This window comes from Sminthopsis crassicaudata, chromosome 1, assembly GCF_048593235.1.
Source record: "Sminthopsis crassicaudata isolate SCR6 chromosome 1, ASM4859323v1, whole genome shotgun sequence".
Lineage (NCBI taxonomy): Eukaryota > Metazoa > Chordata > Mammalia > Dasyuromorphia > Dasyuridae > Sminthopsis > Sminthopsis crassicaudata.
The window spans coordinates 44,033,055-44,054,108 of NC_133617.1; the positions used below are offsets into that span (position 1 = coordinate 44,033,055).

Consider the following 21,054-nt stretch of genomic DNA (forward strand, 5'->3'; position numbering starts at 1 on the left):
TCTTTTTAGGTTGATATTTCCAAAATTTGAAATACATTGCAAATTGTTGAGCTACCTGTATTATGATATCTCCATCTTTTTATTATCAGGGGAACTAACTAAAATATTGATTTTGAATGCTTTAAATTTATATTATAAGAGAGATTGAAATATGAAGAATCCTAACTAAATTTGGAAGGGGGAGAAAAACTTTAAGATCATCATTCTGGTTCAACATGTTCCCAATCCTATCTTTCCATATTATGGATGGGAAAACTGAGAGAAGAAAGGATATATAGACCATAGAATCATCAATTTAGCTGAAAGAGACCTTAAGGGTCATCTTTTATTTTATAGATGAGGAAACTGAGGCTATCAAGAAGTGACTTTCCAGAAGTTACCTGGTACTAAGTGGCATAAAGAAAACCTGACCTGACAAGCTTTTCCCTTTGACCTCAGTGCCCTTCCCCCAAGACCTTGTTCCTCCCATTTCTACATACTACTTTTATGTCCCTCCCATTGCTCTCATTTTCTCCATGTCCCATCCCTACTTTCCCTGGCAGCTTTCACATTTTTTGCCCAGACCTGGATGAGATCTTCCCCTCAAGGTCCCATCGTCCTCTACTTATTCAAGTCTTCATCATCTAAAGCTTTGTGTGGTCTACTGGTCAAGAGGTCTCATTAACAGCTCTTTCTAGAACTTTGGGTGACGGTGTCTTGACTGAAAATTTCAAGTAGAGCAGGGCTAATCTTTTGGTTAATAGGGTAGGAGATTGACTGTATGGTGAGATTTGAAGAGCACTGTTCAGAGGACCTTCTTGCACTCAAATTCTCTCCCTTGTTAACTTCCCTATAGTGATGAGAGTTCCTCTCATTGGAAATTCATGCCTTTGGGGAGGAGCTTTCTTGAAATCCCTTTTGAAATATACAAACTAAAAGGCAATCTGGCTTGTTGGCTACCAATACCTGGCCTTGGAGTCAAGCAGAAGTGGGTTCAAATCCTAACAATACCACACATTAGCTTTATAAGCCGGGACAAATCACCTGAACTTTCAGTTTCCCAGGTACCTCACTATATGATGCTGAGAGCAGTCACTGATCTGCATTGGGAGACGCATTCTTTCTTCATTGTCTTACACCAGTGAGAACATAGATTCACTTCCCTCCCCATCATCAGACTACTCTTGGGAATAGCAGTCATTACCTGCCATTAATGTCTTAGATGCATTAGTTAGTATGTCAGAGAATAAGAAATGAGCGGGAATTTTAAAATTTATATGTTGATTAAAAAAAAAAAGACTCCAAGTCATTATTTTCTGCTCAATGATACATTTTGAGTTGTGATTTGTACTAATCATATTGATTTTTGGGAGCTGAATCAATCTGATTTTCTTTCTGGTTCATCTCTGACTCCCAAGCTGTATCTGGCCTTTGATGTAAAGTATCATTTGATTTGAGAACATTTTAAGTTTACTGAGTACTAGATTTAAATAAGCTTACTCTGAGGAAATATCTTGTTTCTTCTGAAAGATTTTTCTTTAGCTTAACTGTTGAAAGTTTTTTTTTTGTTATTGTTTTTGTAAAGTACTTTGCAGGTCTGAAAACACTATGTAAATGTTAGCTATTATTATGGCATTGATTTTATCTTGTGATAAAATGAAATCATAATATATCACTGTTACTTTTTTTGTTTGTCCTCTGTATAGTTTTTATTTTTCTTTTTTTAAAATATTTGCAAAGCTCAAAAATGTTTCCCTATGGGGAAAGCTAATTGATAGCTTTAGGATCCAGGGTAGTCAGTTGTTAAGGGACAGGTCAATTATCTGAGAGCCTCTACAGCTATGGATCATAACATCTGAAAGAGTTGCAAGGCAGCTTTTGCTGATGTGTTGCAGATGGGGAATGAGATAAATTGGAGGCAGAGGGAAGAGGAGAGAGGTCAGACAAGGCAACTGCCTCTCAGTCAGAGAGGTCAAAAAACAGCAACTGCCTCTCAGTTTCCTTGTACCATCCTTTCACAAGAGGAGATTCATTATGCAGGTCTGGGTTGGATCTCCAGTAGCCACTTTCAGGTGGCATATTCTAATAGCTAGTCAGTCCCTGGGTTTGTGTCTTGCAAAATGTTCAGGCTTTTCTTGGTAAACATCATCCTTGAAAAACTTGTATTTTGCTAGGTGGGAACAAAATGTTACTAGATTGAACTGAACTTGAGAGTTACTTTATTAGTGACAAACTCTTAAAGTAAAAAGTAAAGTAGGAGAATCCTCTGATGAGGATTAAATTGTGTCCCCTCTTCACTGAGGTTCCAACTAATTTAGCAGGCAGTGGTTGTACAGTATTGATCAACTTAAAAATTGTTTTCCCTTTTCCCCCTTTCCCCTCCAAATATCTCCTCTTAGGTAAAGGTTGTAACAGGAAAGGATGGGCAGACTGGGACTCCTGTTGCTATTGCAACCCAGCTTCCTCCAAATGTTTCTGCTGCTTTTTCATCCCAGCAGCCATTTCAGGTACTTTTTGATGGTTCTAAAATGTAGTCTCATCCCAGCTTTTAGATTCATCCAGATCTGAAATTTCCTAGAACTCAGTGGTTTTTCAGAAACTTATAACTTGTACTTACTCAAGTTTATTTGTTTGAAAGTTTTTTTTTTAACTTCAGAATTTTAATGCATTATTATAATTTTTTCTTTCCTCTGAAAAGTGAGGAAATTAAGTGATCCTTTTTTTAGATTTGGAGCTTGCTTTTATTAAATCTCATCTTGAATGTTTTTTGTTGTTGTTGTATTTCTTGATACCTTTGGTTCTTTTTACTATTTTTATGCAATTGTAGTTTGTCTTGAATGTCAATGTAGATTTTTTTTTTTTATCGGAAAACATACTTCAAGAGAAATACTTCTTATAAATTCTTTTCTTTCCTGGAACAAGTTTTTTTTTTAAATAGTTGTGTTTATAAATATTTGTTGTTGTTATTCCAAAAACAGAAAATGAAGAGTTAGTTTAAAAAAAAAAGCTCAGTAATTATTTTCTTAAACATTTTTCTTATTGTTTCATAGAAGAATAATATGTTCTTATTGAATTCTCAGAGGACAATTTTACAGTTTTAAAAAATTGTAAAAGTTCTTTCTTATATACAATTACAGCTTTTGATTCTTTGTATTTAAATTCATATCACTGAATCAGGAAAATGCTTTCCTCTTGTCCCAGAACTAAATTTATGTAACCGTCCCATTTCCTGCCTTGTTGATGCTGTATTTTACAAGTAAGGAAAATTTCTTTTACTGTTCATTTTTTAAAGGACTTGCTAAGTACAGAAACGTAATGGGATCACCCATTCCAAAAGCAACACATCTGTGTATGAGCAAGTAGACTTCCTTATATTTTTAGAGTTGCTGTGTTTTTTCCCTGCCCCTGTAGAATACAGCTTCTTGAGGGCTGTAATTATTTTCTTTTTCTTTGCATCCCTGGCCCTTACCTCTGTGCCTTCCATATAGTAGGCCTTAATCATTGTTTGTTTAATTGAATGAAGCACTTTTAATGACTCTATATGATTTATGAAATAAAGTTTGGACTCTTTAGTCTAGCATTCAGTTTAGAGTTTACAACCTCATCTCACCATCTTTCTTTCCATCTTTACTCCTGCTTTTTTATGCATATTTTTTTGTTCCACCAATTTATTCAAAAAGTGCTTATTAAGCACCTACTATGTGTTGGGCACAGTGTTACACAGATTGTGCCTTGTGGCCTTTAAAGTTTTGCTTCTTCTCTTACCTTGCCCACTACTCTCCACTAACTAAAACTTTTTTTTTTTAATCACTAATGTGTGTGGTCACACCTTACTTCTTTTGTAAAACCTTCCCTTATTATTCTTAGAATGATAACCTATTGAGATCTTTCCCTTGTCTATTTTAAGAAACAGTTTGTCATGCCAGAGGAAGCTAGTGTTGCTTCCATACTCTTGCCCTGATAGTCCTTTCTCACCACAAAGTCCTTCTAAGCCTTGCTCCCAGATGTGCTGCTTTTGTAACCTAAATAGCATTAGTGATTCTTCAGAACATCTCACTGGATCCTTTTTTTTCCTGAAGCAATTGGGGTTAAGTGACTTGCACAGGGTCACACAGCCAGGAAATGTTAAATGTCTGAGGTCAGATTTGAACTTGGGTCCTCCTGACTTCAGGACTGGTGTTCTATTCACTCTGCCACTCAGCTACCACTGAAAAGATCCTTTTGATACATTATTATCAATCTCTACAGCTTCATTGTTAAGGTCTAGGGTCTTATTGCTATGCACAGATCTTGGAAGAAATTCAGAGTTGAGGATATGCATATGTCAGGCTGAAGGAAAAGGAATGCACAAGGAGTTAGTGTGAAGAGACCTGAAATGAGAGGTTATATCCAGACTAGGGAAATATTCAAGGGGTGAGAATAAGAGGCCTGGGAGGGGTAGCACTCCCAGACTACCTGTTCTGCATCCAGCCTAGCCTCTGCAGCCATCATTGAGAGGTTGTGGAGAAAGGGCCCACCATCATCCCTAGCAACAACTGCTGACCAGTGGCCATCAACAGGCACAGGAAGTACTAGATTACTTGTCTTGCTTCTATCCAGCTCTCACACTAATCATCTCGGAAGGGAATCTTGTAGAAGAGAGTTGCTAGTCATTCTCACCAACTGCCAACCATCTGCCACTCCCAGGGTAGAAGAACCAACCTAGGCGAAGCAGTGAGACCTCCTCCGCAAGGGATAGGAGGCGACATGGGCTGGGCAAATAGAGCTGTCACACCTTGTCCACTCTCTTCCCTCCTATAGCCTGATTCCCAGAGCAATGGGCAGAGCAGGGCTTCCAGCCCTGTCTACCCTGCCCCCCCCCCAATCATGCTGGCTGCTGCAGTAGGGACCACAGCCCTGCCTCCTAAAGGATCTGAAGTCTTTGGCACTGTCAAAAGGTTCAGCATCAGAAACACGTAGGATTTTCTCAGTGGAAATAACATTAAAAAGGTGCATTCCTCTCTTTTTTGCTTCTGTGCCCTAGTCACACACATATATGGCTAAGCCAGGGTTTCAGTGAAGCAGCCAATTCACCCTAAGGAATGCAATGGTAATAGATGAAACTGCTTCTAAAAACTGCTTCTAGCATATAGCTTCTTACCTTGGAGTTTGTGATTAGTGTGATTGATTTCCTTTGTAATCCTATTTTTATACACTTAAAAACATGATCCTGAGAAGGGATGCATAGGCTTGCTTCATCATGCTGCGCAAGGGAAAGAGAGAACGAAAGAGGGGGAAAAAGAGAAAGAAGAAGAAAGAAGAAGGGAGGGAAGAAGAGACAGAATCCATTTCTCTCATTCTGACTTGGATTGAGTTCTTGTTTGAATCCTTGAAAATAAACAAACACAAACTTTTAAAACTAGCACAGAATTATGTTCCCAGAATCCTTTAGGGTTTCTTTCTTAGGATTTTTTTTTTCCACATTTTTGATAATAACTGAGGCTTTCTTTTCATGTGAAAGGTCCATACTTGTTCTACAGAGTCTACTTAAGCTTCTTTCTGACTTGAGCCATGGAGTTATATTGTGCTTGTCCTCTTCTGTTCAATGGTTTGGAGGTTAATAGGAGCATTTTCCAGCCAAGTGCATATAAATTGTTTTTTCCAGGAACACTGAACCCCCTTTAGTTTTGACACAGAGGTGGTTTCACCAATGAATCTCAATCCTCATTCATTCATATATTTGATATAACGTTTTTGTCTGGATGTGACATGACCAGGATGGAGCTTGTGTAGAACAAGTCTTCTTTTTCTTCAACTAATGAAAAATGTTCTGAAAAGGCTTATTAATGTTGCTTATTTTCTTTTACTAATTAAGAACTAAGGGAGAATGATTTTTGTTTAGGAATTTATTATGATTGGCAGGTACCTCGCAGTCAGAATGCCTTTTTGTGGTCATAGGAATTACCTGTATTAGTGGAGAAATTCATTATTTAATTCAGTGTCATACTAATTAAATGTGAACTAAAATTTGTAACATTTTTGTTTTCTAATAGCAAATGCCCACAGGTTCTCCAGTAGCTGGAACTGTGACTACTTTAGAAATTGAAACATTTAAGAGACAACAAACAATGATCCAAGCAGGTATGGAATATTGAACCAATGTGTATTTTTTAGAAAAATTTGCAAGATATCAATAAACTAGAATTAAACATTGTTTCCTTTTAAAATTCAGGACTTAATTTCTTAGAATTTTGCTAGGCATAGTTTCAAATCTATTGTTTGAGTAATTATTAAATCTGATTTGTTCTTATTATGAAGGAAATGGTCTAATATTTGCTAGAGGTAATATAATTCCTGATGAATCATTTTGGTTATTGAAAGTTCATGTTGTCATTGAAATGCACTTTTCTGGATTTGTTGCATGTGATCTATGAAATTGTGTACACAATATTGTGTACATATATTAAAAACATTATAATACAGTGTTTGGTTTGTAAACTACAACTCTCATATGGTTTTTAAATGGAATTTAAATATTATAGATTCACCTAAGAGACCTCGGATTGATGTAGGCTGTCACGGGGTAACTTTTCAGTATCCAGCTGTTTCTTCAGGAGTTCCTCTTCAGCAGTTAATGCCAACAGTACAAGGTATTTCATTACCAAAGGCCAGATTCATATTTTTCTATCTGGAAAGATTGAATCTCATTAGGATTTCTGGTTGACTACAGATTCTTACATAAGTGAGCATTTTGCATACTACCCTTATTAGATCTGTAGTGTTGGGTGATGAGTTTTTGTGGAATATGAACAGACTTGGGAGTAGTAATGTGCTGATTTCAAGACAGAGCTACTGAATATTATAGAAGCTTTGAAGAAAAAAATCAAGACTGTGTTTGGTATATGGTAGAAATGTAAAAAATTACAGGTGACTAGTTTTTGTAAATTGTCTAAAAAGAAGTTTTATTTTTTCCTATCAATATTTTTAAATGATCATCTTTGATTTAATATAACTGATAAAATGAATATGTTATCAAGTTTTAGAAAGTAGGTATTACTAATTTAGAATGTATCTAAGAAAGGAGATTTTTTAAAAAGTTCAGGAAAAGAATAAATGTAGACTTTGAGAGGGAATTGAAGAATTCTGATGCTATAGTCATGAATAATAGCATTTATATAATGCCTTTTATGTGCCAGGTGCTTTATAAATATTTATTTGATCCTCACCCTAATCCTGTGAGATAGATATCATTATTATTCCCATTTTATAGTTGAGGAAACTGAGATAAACAGAAGTAGTAAACAGAACACACAACTAGTATATGTAACTGAAATTGGATTTGAACTCAAGTCTTCCTGACTCCAGTCACAGTATGTGAATGAGTTATTTCACTACCTCTAATAGAGAGGCAGTGGGATACATTGGATGGAGTGCTGGAATTAGGGAAGATCTGGGTTCAGATATTGCTTCTGACATTTAATGGGATGTATAATGTTGGGGAAGACACTGAAAATCTCTGGACTTCAGTTTCCTCATTTATAAAATTGAGAAAATACTATTTGTAGCACTTACTTTATAGGATTGTTATCAGGCTCAGAGACAGGTTAAAAACATACTATAAACTTTAAACTGTTTTATAAATAGCAGTTATTAATGCACAGTAAGAAAAAAAGGTGGAAAAAAGTGGTATGTAATATGTTTGTCTGAAAAAGATTTGGGGGTTTTAGTGAACCACAAGCTTAATGTAATTCAACAGTGTAATGGGGCAGCCAACAGAATGGAGCATCCAGGTGTATCCTAACAAGGTAAGTCCACATTTATAGATCAGTGTTCAGTTCTAGGCATCAAAGTTGGTAAAGGACATTAGTAAGCTGAAAATGCAAGAAAGAAAGAAAATGAACATTTATTAAGTGATTGTTATGTGTTAGGCACTATGCTAAGAGCTTTACAAATATTATTTTATTTGATCTAGAGAAAGGCAGCCAAAATGGTTAAGAGCCCTAAGTTATTTTCCCCTTAAGTTATTTTCCCTTGAGAATTGGTGCAGGAAATTGTAAAAATTGAACCTAGAAAAAGAGAATACTTGGGAATTGGGATTGAAAAGAAAGAGATGGGAGTGTGAAGCATGAAACTTATTCTATTTTGTCCCAGAGGGAAGAAATAAGTGAAGAGGTAGAAGTTATACAGAAACAAATGTTGGTCTTAGTTTTTTTTTTATCAATGAAAACTATTCAGAAATGGAATGGGCTGGTTCAAGAGTTAGTGGGTTCCTCTTCATTGAAGTCTTTAGATAGGAGCTATGTGATTACATGTCCATTATATAATAGTGGGTATTCCTTTTTTTAAAAATTTTTTGTATATGGGATTGGACTAAATGGGTAGTTTGGGCCTTTCAGTTTTGTAATTTTGTGATTCTATGAAGACCATTGTAGCTCTAGATTATTCTCAGTTTAGTTATTAAGTTTGTTCAGTAATCCTTTGATTCATATCTGTTGATTTTTACTTAAAATCCCATCACTGGTGATTCCAAAGTTTCCCTCTCTTCAAGTTCTTATTTACATTCCTGCCCCTCTCATCCTTAGTAGATGACTCCTCTTCATACTTTACTGAAAAGACTGACTCCCTCAATCTCAAGATGTCCTAGATAACATCATCATTCCTCTTCCCAATCTTCCCTCCACCCCCAACAAAAAAAGTTCCTCTTTATTTCTCCCTTTAGGTTAATGGTGTCATCATTCTTGAGTTATTGAAGAGCAAAACCTACAAGTCATTTTTGACCGATTCTCTCTCCCAATATCAAATCAGTTGCCAATCCCATTCTAAAAACCTCTGAAATGTCTCAAAGTGTCTTAAACCTGTCTCTTTCCATTTCTGCAGCACCTGCCGTAAAGCTTATATTACTTCTTTTTGTGTTTATTTCTAATTTTATTTTTAAAAACCAAGTTTTGTTGATGCCTTCTGTTTTTACATCAGTTATTTCCAGATATTGTCCTCTTTTCTTCCTCCACATCAAATACACATCTTCTCTTGTAACAAAGGTAAACAGCTGAGCAAAATCAGCCAACACAGTAACTTCTTCTGAAAATTTATATAATATTCTAGCCACACAGTCCCCTACTTTTTTAGAGGAGGAGGACATTTTTCATTATCTCAACTTGAGCAATATTGGTCATTACAATTGCTTGGAGTTTGGCTTCGATTTAGTATTATTTTCACTTATATTATTGTGGTTATTGCATATATATATATATTTTTCTTTCTGTATACTTCATTCTATAGCAGTTCCTACAAGTCTTGCCATGTATCTCTGACTTTCCCTTATTGTCATTTATTATTATACAGATGCCACAGATTATCATTTCCCAATAAATAGGCATACTCTTTGTTTATAATTTTTACTATGAAAAGTGCTTCTATGATATTTGGTATTTATGGGTCCTTCCTGTCTATCTTTAATCTCTGTGTGGCATAAACCCTGTAATTGAATTATTGAGTTAAAGTATATCGACTTTTTTTGGGCTTTATTTCAAGTTGTTCTCCAAAACAAGTGGAGCAGTTAAGAGCTCCTTTTAGTATTAGTATGTTTGTTGCCTTCTCCTGGTCTCTTTAATGTTGACTATTTCTGCCTTTTACCATCCTTGTTACCAGTTTTCTGGGCATAAGGGGAAATATCAGAGTTGTTTTACTTTATATCTTATTACTAGAGATTTAGAATTTTGGGGGGCATGGTTATTGATCATTTGTAGTTCTTCTTTTGAAATCTGTTCATATCTTTGCTCCCTTATTGTTGTGGCTGTCTTGATTGAGAGCTCAAAGTATAAGAGCCTTTTGATCTCAGAGGTGAGATGAATGATGTGGGAAATTCGTGGAGTATGAAAAGAACTCCAGTTTATTATGCCGTACAGCCTTGTTGATAGACATTTTTGCAAATGTGATCAGTGCATGAACTGTAGGCAATCCCCAATCATCATTCAGAGAAGCAGCTTGTGGGCTTTGAGTATGCATGGCATCTGCCAAGGGGAGGAGAGCCAATCCAACCATTCTAGGAACCCACTCACAGGGGAGAGGCCTTGTCAAGGCACTTCTGCTTGTGAGATAATGTGCTTTGACCCTCAGACTGAACTCTTTACCATGGTGACAAATGACTGCTCCTTGCTCAACAATTGTGCATCAAAGGTTGAGGTGGCCTCGATACTCCCTCTTGGCAGGACCCCATACATTTGCAACTTATCTATTGGAAAATAGCTTCTAGTCTTTTATATTAATGCCAATTTCCTATATATATTAGATTTTTCAGATATATTAAGTACAAAGATTTTTTTTCTGTACTCAACAGTTATTTTAAATCTAGCTGTATTGATTTTGTCATGCATTTGTAATTCCCTCCCCCAATTTTTTTATACAATCATTATTGTCTGTTTTGTCTTTTGTGATGAGTTCTATTCACAGTCTAAGTTGTAAAATATATCACCTATAGTTTTTTCATTTTTTAAAATTATGTGGTCATTTGTATTTAGTTAGAATATTCATTTGGAACTTATTATGGTTGTATATATTATAAGACCACTTCTGCCAATCTGCTTTTTTAGTTTTCCCAATTGTTCTTGTCAAAAAAGTTTCTCCTCTATTTATAGGGTTTATTTGACACTAGGCTGCTTTACTTGGTTGTTTACTTGTGCCAATGATCTACTTTTTTATTTTTGAAACCAGCATCAATGAGACTTAAGGATTACTATTTTATAATTTAGTTTGAGGTTTAATAATGCTTTGTGTCCTTCATTTTTACACTTCCTCTCTCTGCCCACCATCTGTTCTTCTTCTTGAGATTCTATACTTTTGTTTTTTCCAACTGAAATTTCATCATTATTTTTTCTAGTTCTTTAAAGTAAACTCTTAACAAATGATTAGTATAGCACCATATTCATTTAGTATTACCATTCTTAAATTGTTGCAGCTCTGCTATAAGCAATGAATCTTCAGTTAATTTAAATCTTTGTCTCTATAAGGAGGTACTTAAATTTTTATCTAAATAAGTTCTGAATTTGTCTAGATAGACAAATTTTCAGATACTTTAGGCATTTCACAATTTTTTTAAAATGGAATTTTTCTTACTAGTTTGTCCTCCTCCCATTCTTCCCCCACCCCCACTGCCATTCCTTCATATTACTGTTTAGAAATGCTAAGAGAAATTTGCTATTGTTTCTCCATTGCAACTATGCTAATTCTTGGTTTTAGGTGCTTTTGATTATATTTTTAAAAGTTTTTTTTTTAACCTAAATAAATACCTTATTCTATCAAAGATTTTTTTCTGCTTCCTTGATGAATCATATTTTTGTTGTTTATATGATTAATCATGATAATTATTTTTCTGAGTTGAACTATTCTTGCATCATTGTTATGAATCTAACTTAGTTGTTAGGAACTTTAAAAAAGTATATATTGTTGTGGTCATCTTAAGAGCTCAAAGTATACTAGCCCTTTGATCTCAGAGGCAAGATAAATGAGGCGGGAGACTCATAGAGTGTAAAAAGAGCTCCAGTTTACTATGCTGTACAGCCTTGTTGATATACATTTTTGCAAGTGTGATCAGCACATGAACAGTAGGTAATACCCAGTCACCATTTAGAGAAGCAGCTTGCGGGCTTTGCATATGCACTGTATCTGCCAATGGCAGGAGAGCCAATCCAGCCATCTAGCAACCCACTCACAGGGGAGAGGCCCTATCAACACAATCCCTGCTTGGGAGCAATTAGATGTGACCCTCAGACCAAACCCTTTCCTATGGTCACGAATCATTGCTCCTTGCTCAACAAGGGCATTTCTGCAAGGTGACAGAAAACTTACTGTGTACCAAAGGTTGAGGTGGCCTATGTACTCCCTCTCAGCAGAGTCCCATACCCTAGCACTATATATTGCAATAATTTCTTTACTAGAGTTTTATTTTAAATGTTTCATTAGTATTCATTAATGAAGTTAGTCTATAATTCTTATTTTTGCTTTGTCTCTTCTTAATTTAAATATAGAATACTTGTCTCACAAAATGTTTTTGATGGCATGCCTTATTTCTCTTATTTCTAAGAATAGTTTTTATAATATAGATAAACATGTTTCTTTAAATATTTGATAGAATTTGTTAAATGTGTTTGGACTAGAGAATTTCTTTTTTTCTGGAGACTAATACTCCCTCAACTTCCTAACCATCTTTCTGTCTCTAGTGTCTCCTTTTTCCCAATCTATTTCTTTTGTTCCAAATGCTTCCTTTCCTAGCTCTATATGCCTTCTCAAGGCTCATTTCAAATACTGTCACTCCTATGGAATTTTCCCTAAATCTATAGATAGAAATAATTTTTCCCTTTTCTCAACTACCATGCATAATATTTTATTCTTTTTTAAAAATTCCAAAAATGGAATAAGGCACAATATACCTTATATTGTAGTTGTTTTTGGAATATCTCATCTCCCCTATTAGATTCTAAACTTTATGAAGGAAAGATCTTGTTTTGTTTTTCTTTTTTTCCCTATTATCTAGGTAATCACACAATATTTAGTATATAGACACTTGATAAGTGTCTATGGAATGATCTAAGGAGTTCAGATTTTTAGAAGGACATTCAGAAGAGATGGAAGGAGAAGCAGATATAACCAAAGATGAATCCAAAAGGGAACAAATTTATAGGAATGATGTCAATAAGTCTAATGCTAGAGTTGAGCTAATATTTGCCAAAAATGTTAAACATTTAAAAAAGGATTTTTTTAGCTGGGTTTTTTTTTTTTTTTTTTTTTTTTTTTTTTTTTTTTTTTTTTTTTTGAGCAAGAGGAACACAGATTCCTAGTAGAATTTTATAATGGATCATTAAACAAATGATTTGTGAATATTTAGAAAAGAAAGAGGTTAAAAGGAGTCTGCATGGGCTTTCTAAGAACAAATCTTAGCAAACTAATCTTATTTCTTTTCAATCATTAGATTTTTGGATTAGTTTTTAAAGTGGTAGCTCAAGGGAATGCTCCAGATAGTAGAACTATATTTTTCCTCTGAGGCAATTGGGGTTAAGTGACTTGCTCAGGGTCATATAGCTAGGAAGTGTTAAGTGTCTGAGATTAGATTTGAATTTAGGTCGTCCTGATTTCGGTGATGGTGCAGTGGACAGAGCGCCAGCGCTCTGTCCACTGCACCACCTAGCTAGTCTGATAATAGAACTATCTTGATATGATTAGTTATCTTTTATAGAGACCTTGATTTTAGGAAAACATTTGACAAATTAAGATTTTTGTAGATAAGGTGGGGGGGTTTGATGATAATTTCTTTAAGTGCATTTGTTACAGGATGAATCAATCACAGGTTACATAAGTATTGAATAATGGAATTAAGAGTAGGAGGCTCTGTTCTTAACTCCAGTTCTGCTTAACATTTTCCTTACTGTTGATGAAAATATTTTTAAAAATACTAATTTATTAATTTGCATATGACACAAAGCTGAAAGAATAATTAAGATATTAAATAACAAAAGGTCCAAGATAAAATAAAATTTAAGAGAGATAAGTATAAAGTATCACATTTGTATTCAAAGACTTAATTTCACCAAAAATAGATTGAGAAGTTATGACAACAATTAAATTGGAAAAAAATCTGAGCATTTTCATTTCAATGGTCCAAATTCACTGTGAACCAACATTGCTTTACCTGCTTTAAAAAGCTAATTTAACTGTATGTAACTATAGTGTTTATTTCAAGAAAGATAGTTGCCTCATTGTATTTGGCAAAATAATTTATAGTACTATTGGCATTGCATTTTAAGGACTATTTTAAAAAATCAGTGTGCACCTAGAAAAGGGCAGTTTAGCAGGATATTTAGAATTCTAGAAAAACCGTGTCATACAGAGTGGTTGAATGAACCAAGCATATTTAACCCTTTTGATGAGAGGGTAATATTCCTGTTGGTATAAATTTATAAGAAAGCAGATTTTGATTTAGTATGAAGAAGAATGGAGTGGTTCATAATAGGATGGGTTGTTTTATAAGATAATAACCTTCCCATCACTGGAAGTATGCAATAAGAGTCTATAAATTACTACATAAATACTGGATGTTCCAAAAGTCTTAGTGCAGGTTTTAACCTACTTAAAAGCTTAAAATGTTCAGTAAGATCTTTGGAAACACTCTGTGTACCTTTTTAGTATTTCAAAAGGACTTGTGGTTTCATCACAGTGAATATTAATTCCAGCAGTGCAGATTATAACTCCTATATCCTCCTTTAGTAGACAATTTTATGAGGCACTTTTTTCCAGAAGAATTTTACTTAGCTAATTTCCTGGAGCTGGACTTCTCTAAATTTAGCTAGGCTGCCAGAGCAGCCTTAAATCTTAAACACAGAATCTGATGCCAGATCCATACTTAAGGACATTCTAGTTTGGAAGTACTTGTGAGAGCTTATGCTCCATTGTCATAGCTTTTGAAAATTCCAGGTGTCACCTCCATGCCACAATGGGGCATCAGAGGAGACTCTGGAGGTCAGAACATTTGGAGCATTCGGCATCATTATTTTTTCCAACATTTTCCTGGAGTTTGGAAATCCTCAGGTTCTTCTTCATCTAAGAATCTGTGATTGTGTTGATTTAGGGAAAAATTCGGAATTTAAAAATAAATTAAACATTCATAGAAAATAAATTATATACTGTATAAGATAAAATGGAATGATATTTCACATCAATTACTTTTAAAAGTTGTTCACTGAAAGAACTGAGCAATAAGACTTGTATTGTTTATTGTGGTATTTATAGCTAATAGTTCATAGATTTTAGAGCTGATGGGGACTTTCCAGATGATCTTAGCCAACCATTTTACAGATGAGGAAATTGAGGCCAAGAGAAGTTAGATGACTTGCTTATACAATCCTATTGTGACAAGTTTTTCAAGGTGATGTAATCTTTGGGTATAGTGTATTAAAATTCTTAAGCATTTCCTCTTTTCCTGTCTAATATTTTTTCAGATGAATTTCCATTAAACTTGGGCATTTTAAAATTACTGTTTGATTTCTTCTGGGTTTGCAGGCGGAATGCCTCCCACTCCTCAAGCTGTACAGCTCACTGGACAAATTCAAAACCAACAGCAGTATGATCCATCCAAAGGTCCTCCGGTGCAGAATGCTGCAAGTCTACATACTCCTCCACCTCAGCTTCCTGGGCGGCTGCAGCCTGTCAATGTCCCAGGCACATCCCTCCCTTCAACCCTGCAAATCTCACAGCAGCCCCAGCAGCAGATGATGGAGACCCAGCCCCCAGTTCTGGTGAAGACTCAGCCACCCAACGTACCCATCCCTGCTGCTCCAGCCAGCCAGCCCCCAGCACTCCTTCCACAGCCTCTCATGCCAGCACTCCATGTCCAGATGCAAGGACAGCCACCTGCACAGGTCTCTCAACCTCAGGCTATAGTACAACAGCAGGTATTCAGTGATTCTAATATTACTATATCAAATTATAATCTAATAATGAAATGTTTACTTCAAATACATAGAACCTTGTTTTTAATTAGCTAGACATGTGGGAGTTCTAAATTGCATGTAATAACCTAAATGATCATCCATGTATATCTTTTGTGTGTACCTACAAAGAACAGGGCTTTTTTGTTTAGTGTTTTTACTTATGAACACTTTAAAAAAATTAATATGTTGGATTTTTATAACTTGAAAGTGCTTGGTCTGCAACTTCTAGTGGGATGTAAATGTTAAACTATATCTGATTTCAATGTAGCTTCTTATATTCATGAGTAACAAAATGTTTTCTGGACAGACTGTTTCACTGCTGCAACCATCTGTGGATCTTGTCCAGACTTCTCAGCATCTTCTGGCAGATTGTCTACCTCCCTCATCTCTTCCACTGTCATCTTCTTCAGGCACAGCCTCAATCTTTGAATATCCTTTGCAGACAATTAGTACCTCCCCAGAGACCAAATCCTTATCCCCTGTTGTATCTAAGCCCCCAGATTTATCAGTAGCTATAGCACCAACAATTCAGACCCCAGATCAGAATGCAGTGGGCCTGCCCCTGGAGAATTCCCAGGACAAGCTTGCTGAGCAAATAAAACTGGTAAGAACCATTTTCTTTTCATTTGTACTCAAAGCAATTCTGTAAGGGGTTTAAGTTATAAGCTTTTAAAATTTATTAGAAAATCAGATTGGGAGTACATTTGCTATAGAGATTGTTGGAATAAAATTGTTTTATAAACAATTTATATAGAAATATAAGCTAGCCTTAATAATGATAATATTATTGAATAATAATGAAAATACTATTTGCTTATGACCCACAAGTTGAATGGTTGTGTATTGGAACTTAAGGGTACATGATAAGTAGGAGACAGTTTTTATTATCAAAGAGCTTAAAAGTCATTAAGAAAAATGATACGATCAAAGTAAGCAATAGAAATATGTACCAATTCTGACATTTTTTTAGTGGAACTGTCGCCTTTCCCTCCAGCAGCACAGAATGTGATTCATCGGTGTCTTTTTAATTCTCCAAGTTTTTTCCTGGTTCTCTCCTAGATCCCTTGCTTTGGTGTAGTGATGACTGGATGGAGTTGAATAATTTTAGCATTTTAAGAGAATTTACTTATATTTATAATGAAACAGGTTTTTACATAGGCTACCTTGTTAGCCCTCATTACCCAAGATAAGTGAGCAAAGTGTTGATATTATGTCAGAGTAAGAGAACTTGCACAGAAGGACAAGAGGACCCTGAGAATTAACTAGATTTTACCCAAAGCTCCACCTCTAGTTAGTGGAAGAGCTGGAGCTAGAGCTCAATTGTCCAAGCTTCTATCTAATGATCTAGAAATGCATTATTTACATTATCCTTGTGTTTGAATGATTATTAATTCATAGTATTATGAATTGTTAGAGCTAAAGGTATTTCAGCTAAAGGCCTTGTGCACTGTCCAGATTTACCCAGAAATTTGGTGGCTCTCAGATACAATTGATGCTCTTTCCTCCTGTACCCACCATTGCCTTCTCTTTTGGACCTGAAGATTTGTTCTTTATAGTAGATCTATTGGCTGGGGGGGGGGAAGACTAACACATTTCCTAATAATTAGAGCTTCATAAAGTTGAATTGGCTGCCTTGATTGGGAGGGGAATTTACTCTCATTGAAGTCTTTAAGGACAGGATATATGATCACTTATCAGCTATTTTCAAGTATAGATTGCAGTAGATGACTATGAAGGTGTTTTCAACTCTGGACTTATTGGACTCTGTAACTTTGGATTGCTTTTAAGAATGTTTTGGACTTCCAGTGTCAAGATGATGAAAGGAGAAAAGAACTCTCTAAGCTCTCCCAAATTTCCCAGTAAACAAATAGAAAACCACTTCAGAATTGATATAGAAACAGGGAGACAGCTTCCCAGCCCAGCAGGAAAGGCTCGCCTCACTGGGAAGGATGGGGAATGAAGTCCAAGGGCGGTAGTAGCATGGGATCTTCAGCAAGCCCCTCTCTCCTGTAAATCAATAACTCCTTAGGCAAGTAGCAGTCTATGCAACATGGCAAGGCCCCATTCTGGTAACCCCTTCCCAAAAGAAATCAGCAGTCAGACCTTGACCCCATTATTCACCAGTAGTGCCGTCCTTCCCTGGGGTAAGAACCTACCCTTGGGGTCTGCCAGCAGAGAGACCCTATTTCCCCTGGAGCAGACCAGCTGCTAAATCCTATACACAGAGAAGGCCAACAGGGAAACCCACTGTCTCTATAAGCCAAGGAAAGCCTACCCTCTAGAGAAAGCAAGCAGTTAAGCTTGAAGCCCAGTGAAAGTCAGCAGCAGTAAGACTCAGAGCACCAACATGAAAAGGTGGGAACAGTAGGACGAGAACCCAATTCTGATATAAAAACACCAACTCCCAAAAAGGCAGAAAAATTGAGTAAAAAATCAAAAAATCTTGACTATAGAAAGTTAGTATGGTGATAGGAAGAACAAGACATAAACTTAGAAGAGGACAATGGTGTTAAAATGGCTACATGTGAAACCTCAAAGAAAAAATATAATTTGGTCCCAGGATCTACAAAAAATTCCGTGAAGAACCCAAAAAGGAATTTAAAAAGCAAATTAGAGAATTAGAAGAAAAATTGAGAAAAATGAGAGCAATGTAAGAAAATCATAAAAAAAGAATCAATAGGTATAAAAAAATTTACTGGGAAAAATAACTTCCTAAAAAATAGAATTGGTCGGGGGGTGGGGGGGACGGAGCCAAGATGGCGGAGAAGATACACGCGACTGTGTAAGCTCCTTTCTTCCCTCACAACCAACTAGATTTAATCAGCCTCATAAATAGCATTGGACTGATAGAATCCACAAGGACTGGAAGCACAACTTACCAGCTGAAGAGAATCTGGAGTTTCAGCAGGAAAGGTCAGCTCCCAGGGGAGGAAGAAGAAAGGCCAGCACAGACAGTAGGGTAGTGGCACACTGTACCGATCGCGCTGGGGAGGGCTCTGGGATCAGAGAATCCACTGAGATAGAGGAATCTGGCACAGGCTGTTAGCTTTTCTCTGCTTATAAAACAGCAATTCAGAAGAGAAATCTAAGCCACTTTAAAATTTAAAACCAGATTGGATTTTCCCGGATCCTGGGGGTGACTCAGCAGATCTCGGCACTGGGGTGTGGCCGACATAGGCAATCCAGGCTTTTACCTCAGAGTAGTTAAGAGATTGAAGAGTGGGCGGGGCGGTAACTCATAGTGCCTGGCTCTGCTGGCTGGAGGCTGTGGAACAGAAGTCCCAGAGAAGCGGAACCTTTGAACTAGGGTCCGCGGTTTCTGGCAGACACTTCCAGTTTGAGCTCAGGGGCTTTTCACATCACCTGCTGCAGACATCCACACCCCATCAGGAAGCATAGGCTGGTCTTTGTGCCTTCTTTACTTCAATCTCAAAAGTCAGGGAAGCCACTGAAACACAGCTCCCTCAGGGCACAGCAGTGCTGATCACCTCTGAGGCACTTCCACGGAGGGGGTGGGGAACTCTCTCCCAGAGCTCTCTCTTAGCTCAGGCCAGGGGCCGCTGCATCCATCCGGTCTGGGAGGAAAAGAAATAAATAAATCATTTCCTACCCCAGGGACAGACCCCAAAAGATTTTTTTTTTCTTTTTTTTTTTTTTATATTTATTTATTTTTTATTCATTATCCCCTCCCTCCCTCCACTCCCTCCCCCCGATGACAGGTAATCCCATACATTTTACATGTGTTACAATATAACCTAGATACAATATATGTGTGTAAATCCCATTTTCTTGTTGCACATTAAGTATTAGATTCCGAAGGTATAAGTAACCTGGGTAGATAGACAGTAGTGCTAACAATTTACATTCACTTCCCAGTGTTCCTTCTCTGGGTGTAGTTATTTCTGTCCATCATTGATCAACTGGAAGTGAGTTGGATCTTCTTTATGTTGAAGATTTCCACTTCCATCAGAATACATCCTCATACAGTATTGTTGTTGAAGTGTACAGTGATCTTCTGGTTCTGCTCATTTCACTCAGCATCAGTTGATGTAAGTCTCTCCAAGCCTCTCTCTATTCCTCCTGCTGGTCATTTCTTACAGAGCAATAATATTCCATAACCTTCATATACCACAATTTACCCAACCATTCTCCAACTGATGGACATCCATTCATCTTCCAGTTTCTAGCTACAACAAAAAGAGCTGCCACAAACATTTTGGCACATACAGGTCCCTTTCCCCTCTTTAGTATTTCTTTGGGATATAATCCCAGTAGTAGCGCTGCTGGGTCAAAGTGTATGCACAGTTTGATAACTTTTTGGACGTAGTTCCAAATTGCTCTCCAGAATGGCTGGATTCTTTCACAACTCCATCAACAATGTATCAGTGTCCCAGTTTTCCCACATCCCCTCCAACATTCATCATTATTTGTTCCTGTCATCTTAGCCAATCTGACAGGTGTGTAGTGGTATCTCAGAGTGGTCTTAATTTGCATTTCTCTGATCAGTAGTGATTTGGAACACTCTTTCATATGAGTGGAAATAGTTTCAATTTCTTCCTCTGAGAATTGTCTGTTCATATCCTTTGACCATTTATCAATTGGAGAATGGTTTGGTTTCTAATAAATTAGGGTCAGTTCTCTATATATTTTGGAAACGAGACCTTTGTCAGAACCTTTCCTTTTAAAAATAGTTTCCCAATTTGTTACTTCCCTTCTAGTCTTGTTTGCATTAGTATTGTTTGTACAGAAACTTTTTAGTTTGATGTAATCAAAATCTTCTATTTTGTGATCAATAATGATCTCTAGTTCTCCTCTGGTCATAAATTCCTTCCTCCTCCACAGGTCTGAGAGATAGATTATTCTCTGTTCCTCTAATCTATTTATTATCTCCCTCTTTATGCCTAAATCATGGACCCATTTTGATCTTATCTTGGTATATGGTGTTAAGTGTGGGTCCATATCTAATTTCTGCCATACTAATTTCCAGTTTTCCCAACAGTTCCTTCCGAATAATGAATTTTTGTCCCTAATGTTGGTATCTTTGGGTTTGTCAAAGATTAGATTGCTATAGATATACCCTTTTTTGTCCTTTGTATCTAATCTGTTCCACTGATCTACTGTTCTATTTCTTAGCCAATACCAAATGGTTTTGGTGAGTGCTGCTTTATAATATAGCTTTAGATCAGGTACACCTAGACCACCTTCCTCTGACTTTTTTTTCATTAGTTCCCTTGCAATTCTCGATCTTTTATTCTTCCATATGAATTTTGTTGTTATTTTTTTCTAGGTCATTAAAATAGTTTCTTGGGAGTCTGATTGGTATAGCACTAAATAAATAGATTAGTTTGGGGAGTATTGTCATCTTTATTATATTCGCTCGGCCTATCCAAGAGCACTGAATGTCTTTCCAATTATTTAAATCTGACTTTATTTTTGTGGCAAGTGTTTTGTAGTTTTTCTCATATAATTCCTGACTATTCTTTGGTAGATGGATTCCCAAATACTTTATACTCTCAACATTTGTTTGGAATGGAATTTCTCTTTGTATCTCTTGCTGTTGCATTTTGTTGGTGATAAGAATGCTGAGGATTTATGTGGATTTATTTTGTATCCTGCC

The 21,054-nt window shown here is 36.3% G+C and overlaps 1 protein-coding gene across 1 annotated transcript in view; it reads left to right on the top strand.

Annotated features, from left to right (window-relative positions):
* LOC141560992 (E1A-binding protein p400-like) overlaps positions 1–21,054 on the top strand; it is a 128,364-nt gene that overhangs the window by 29,564 nt on the left and 77,746 nt on the right. The window contains exons 4-8 of the mRNA XM_074299877.1: positions 2,379–2,486; positions 6,012–6,099; positions 6,501–6,608; positions 15,007–15,398; positions 15,745–16,041. Of these exons, the coding sequence (XP_074155978.1) occupies positions 2,379–2,486; positions 6,012–6,099; positions 6,501–6,608; positions 15,007–15,398; positions 15,745–16,041 (993 nt within the window). The remainder of the gene's footprint in view (positions 1–2,378; positions 2,487–6,011; positions 6,100–6,500; positions 6,609–15,006; positions 15,399–15,744; positions 16,042–21,054) is intronic.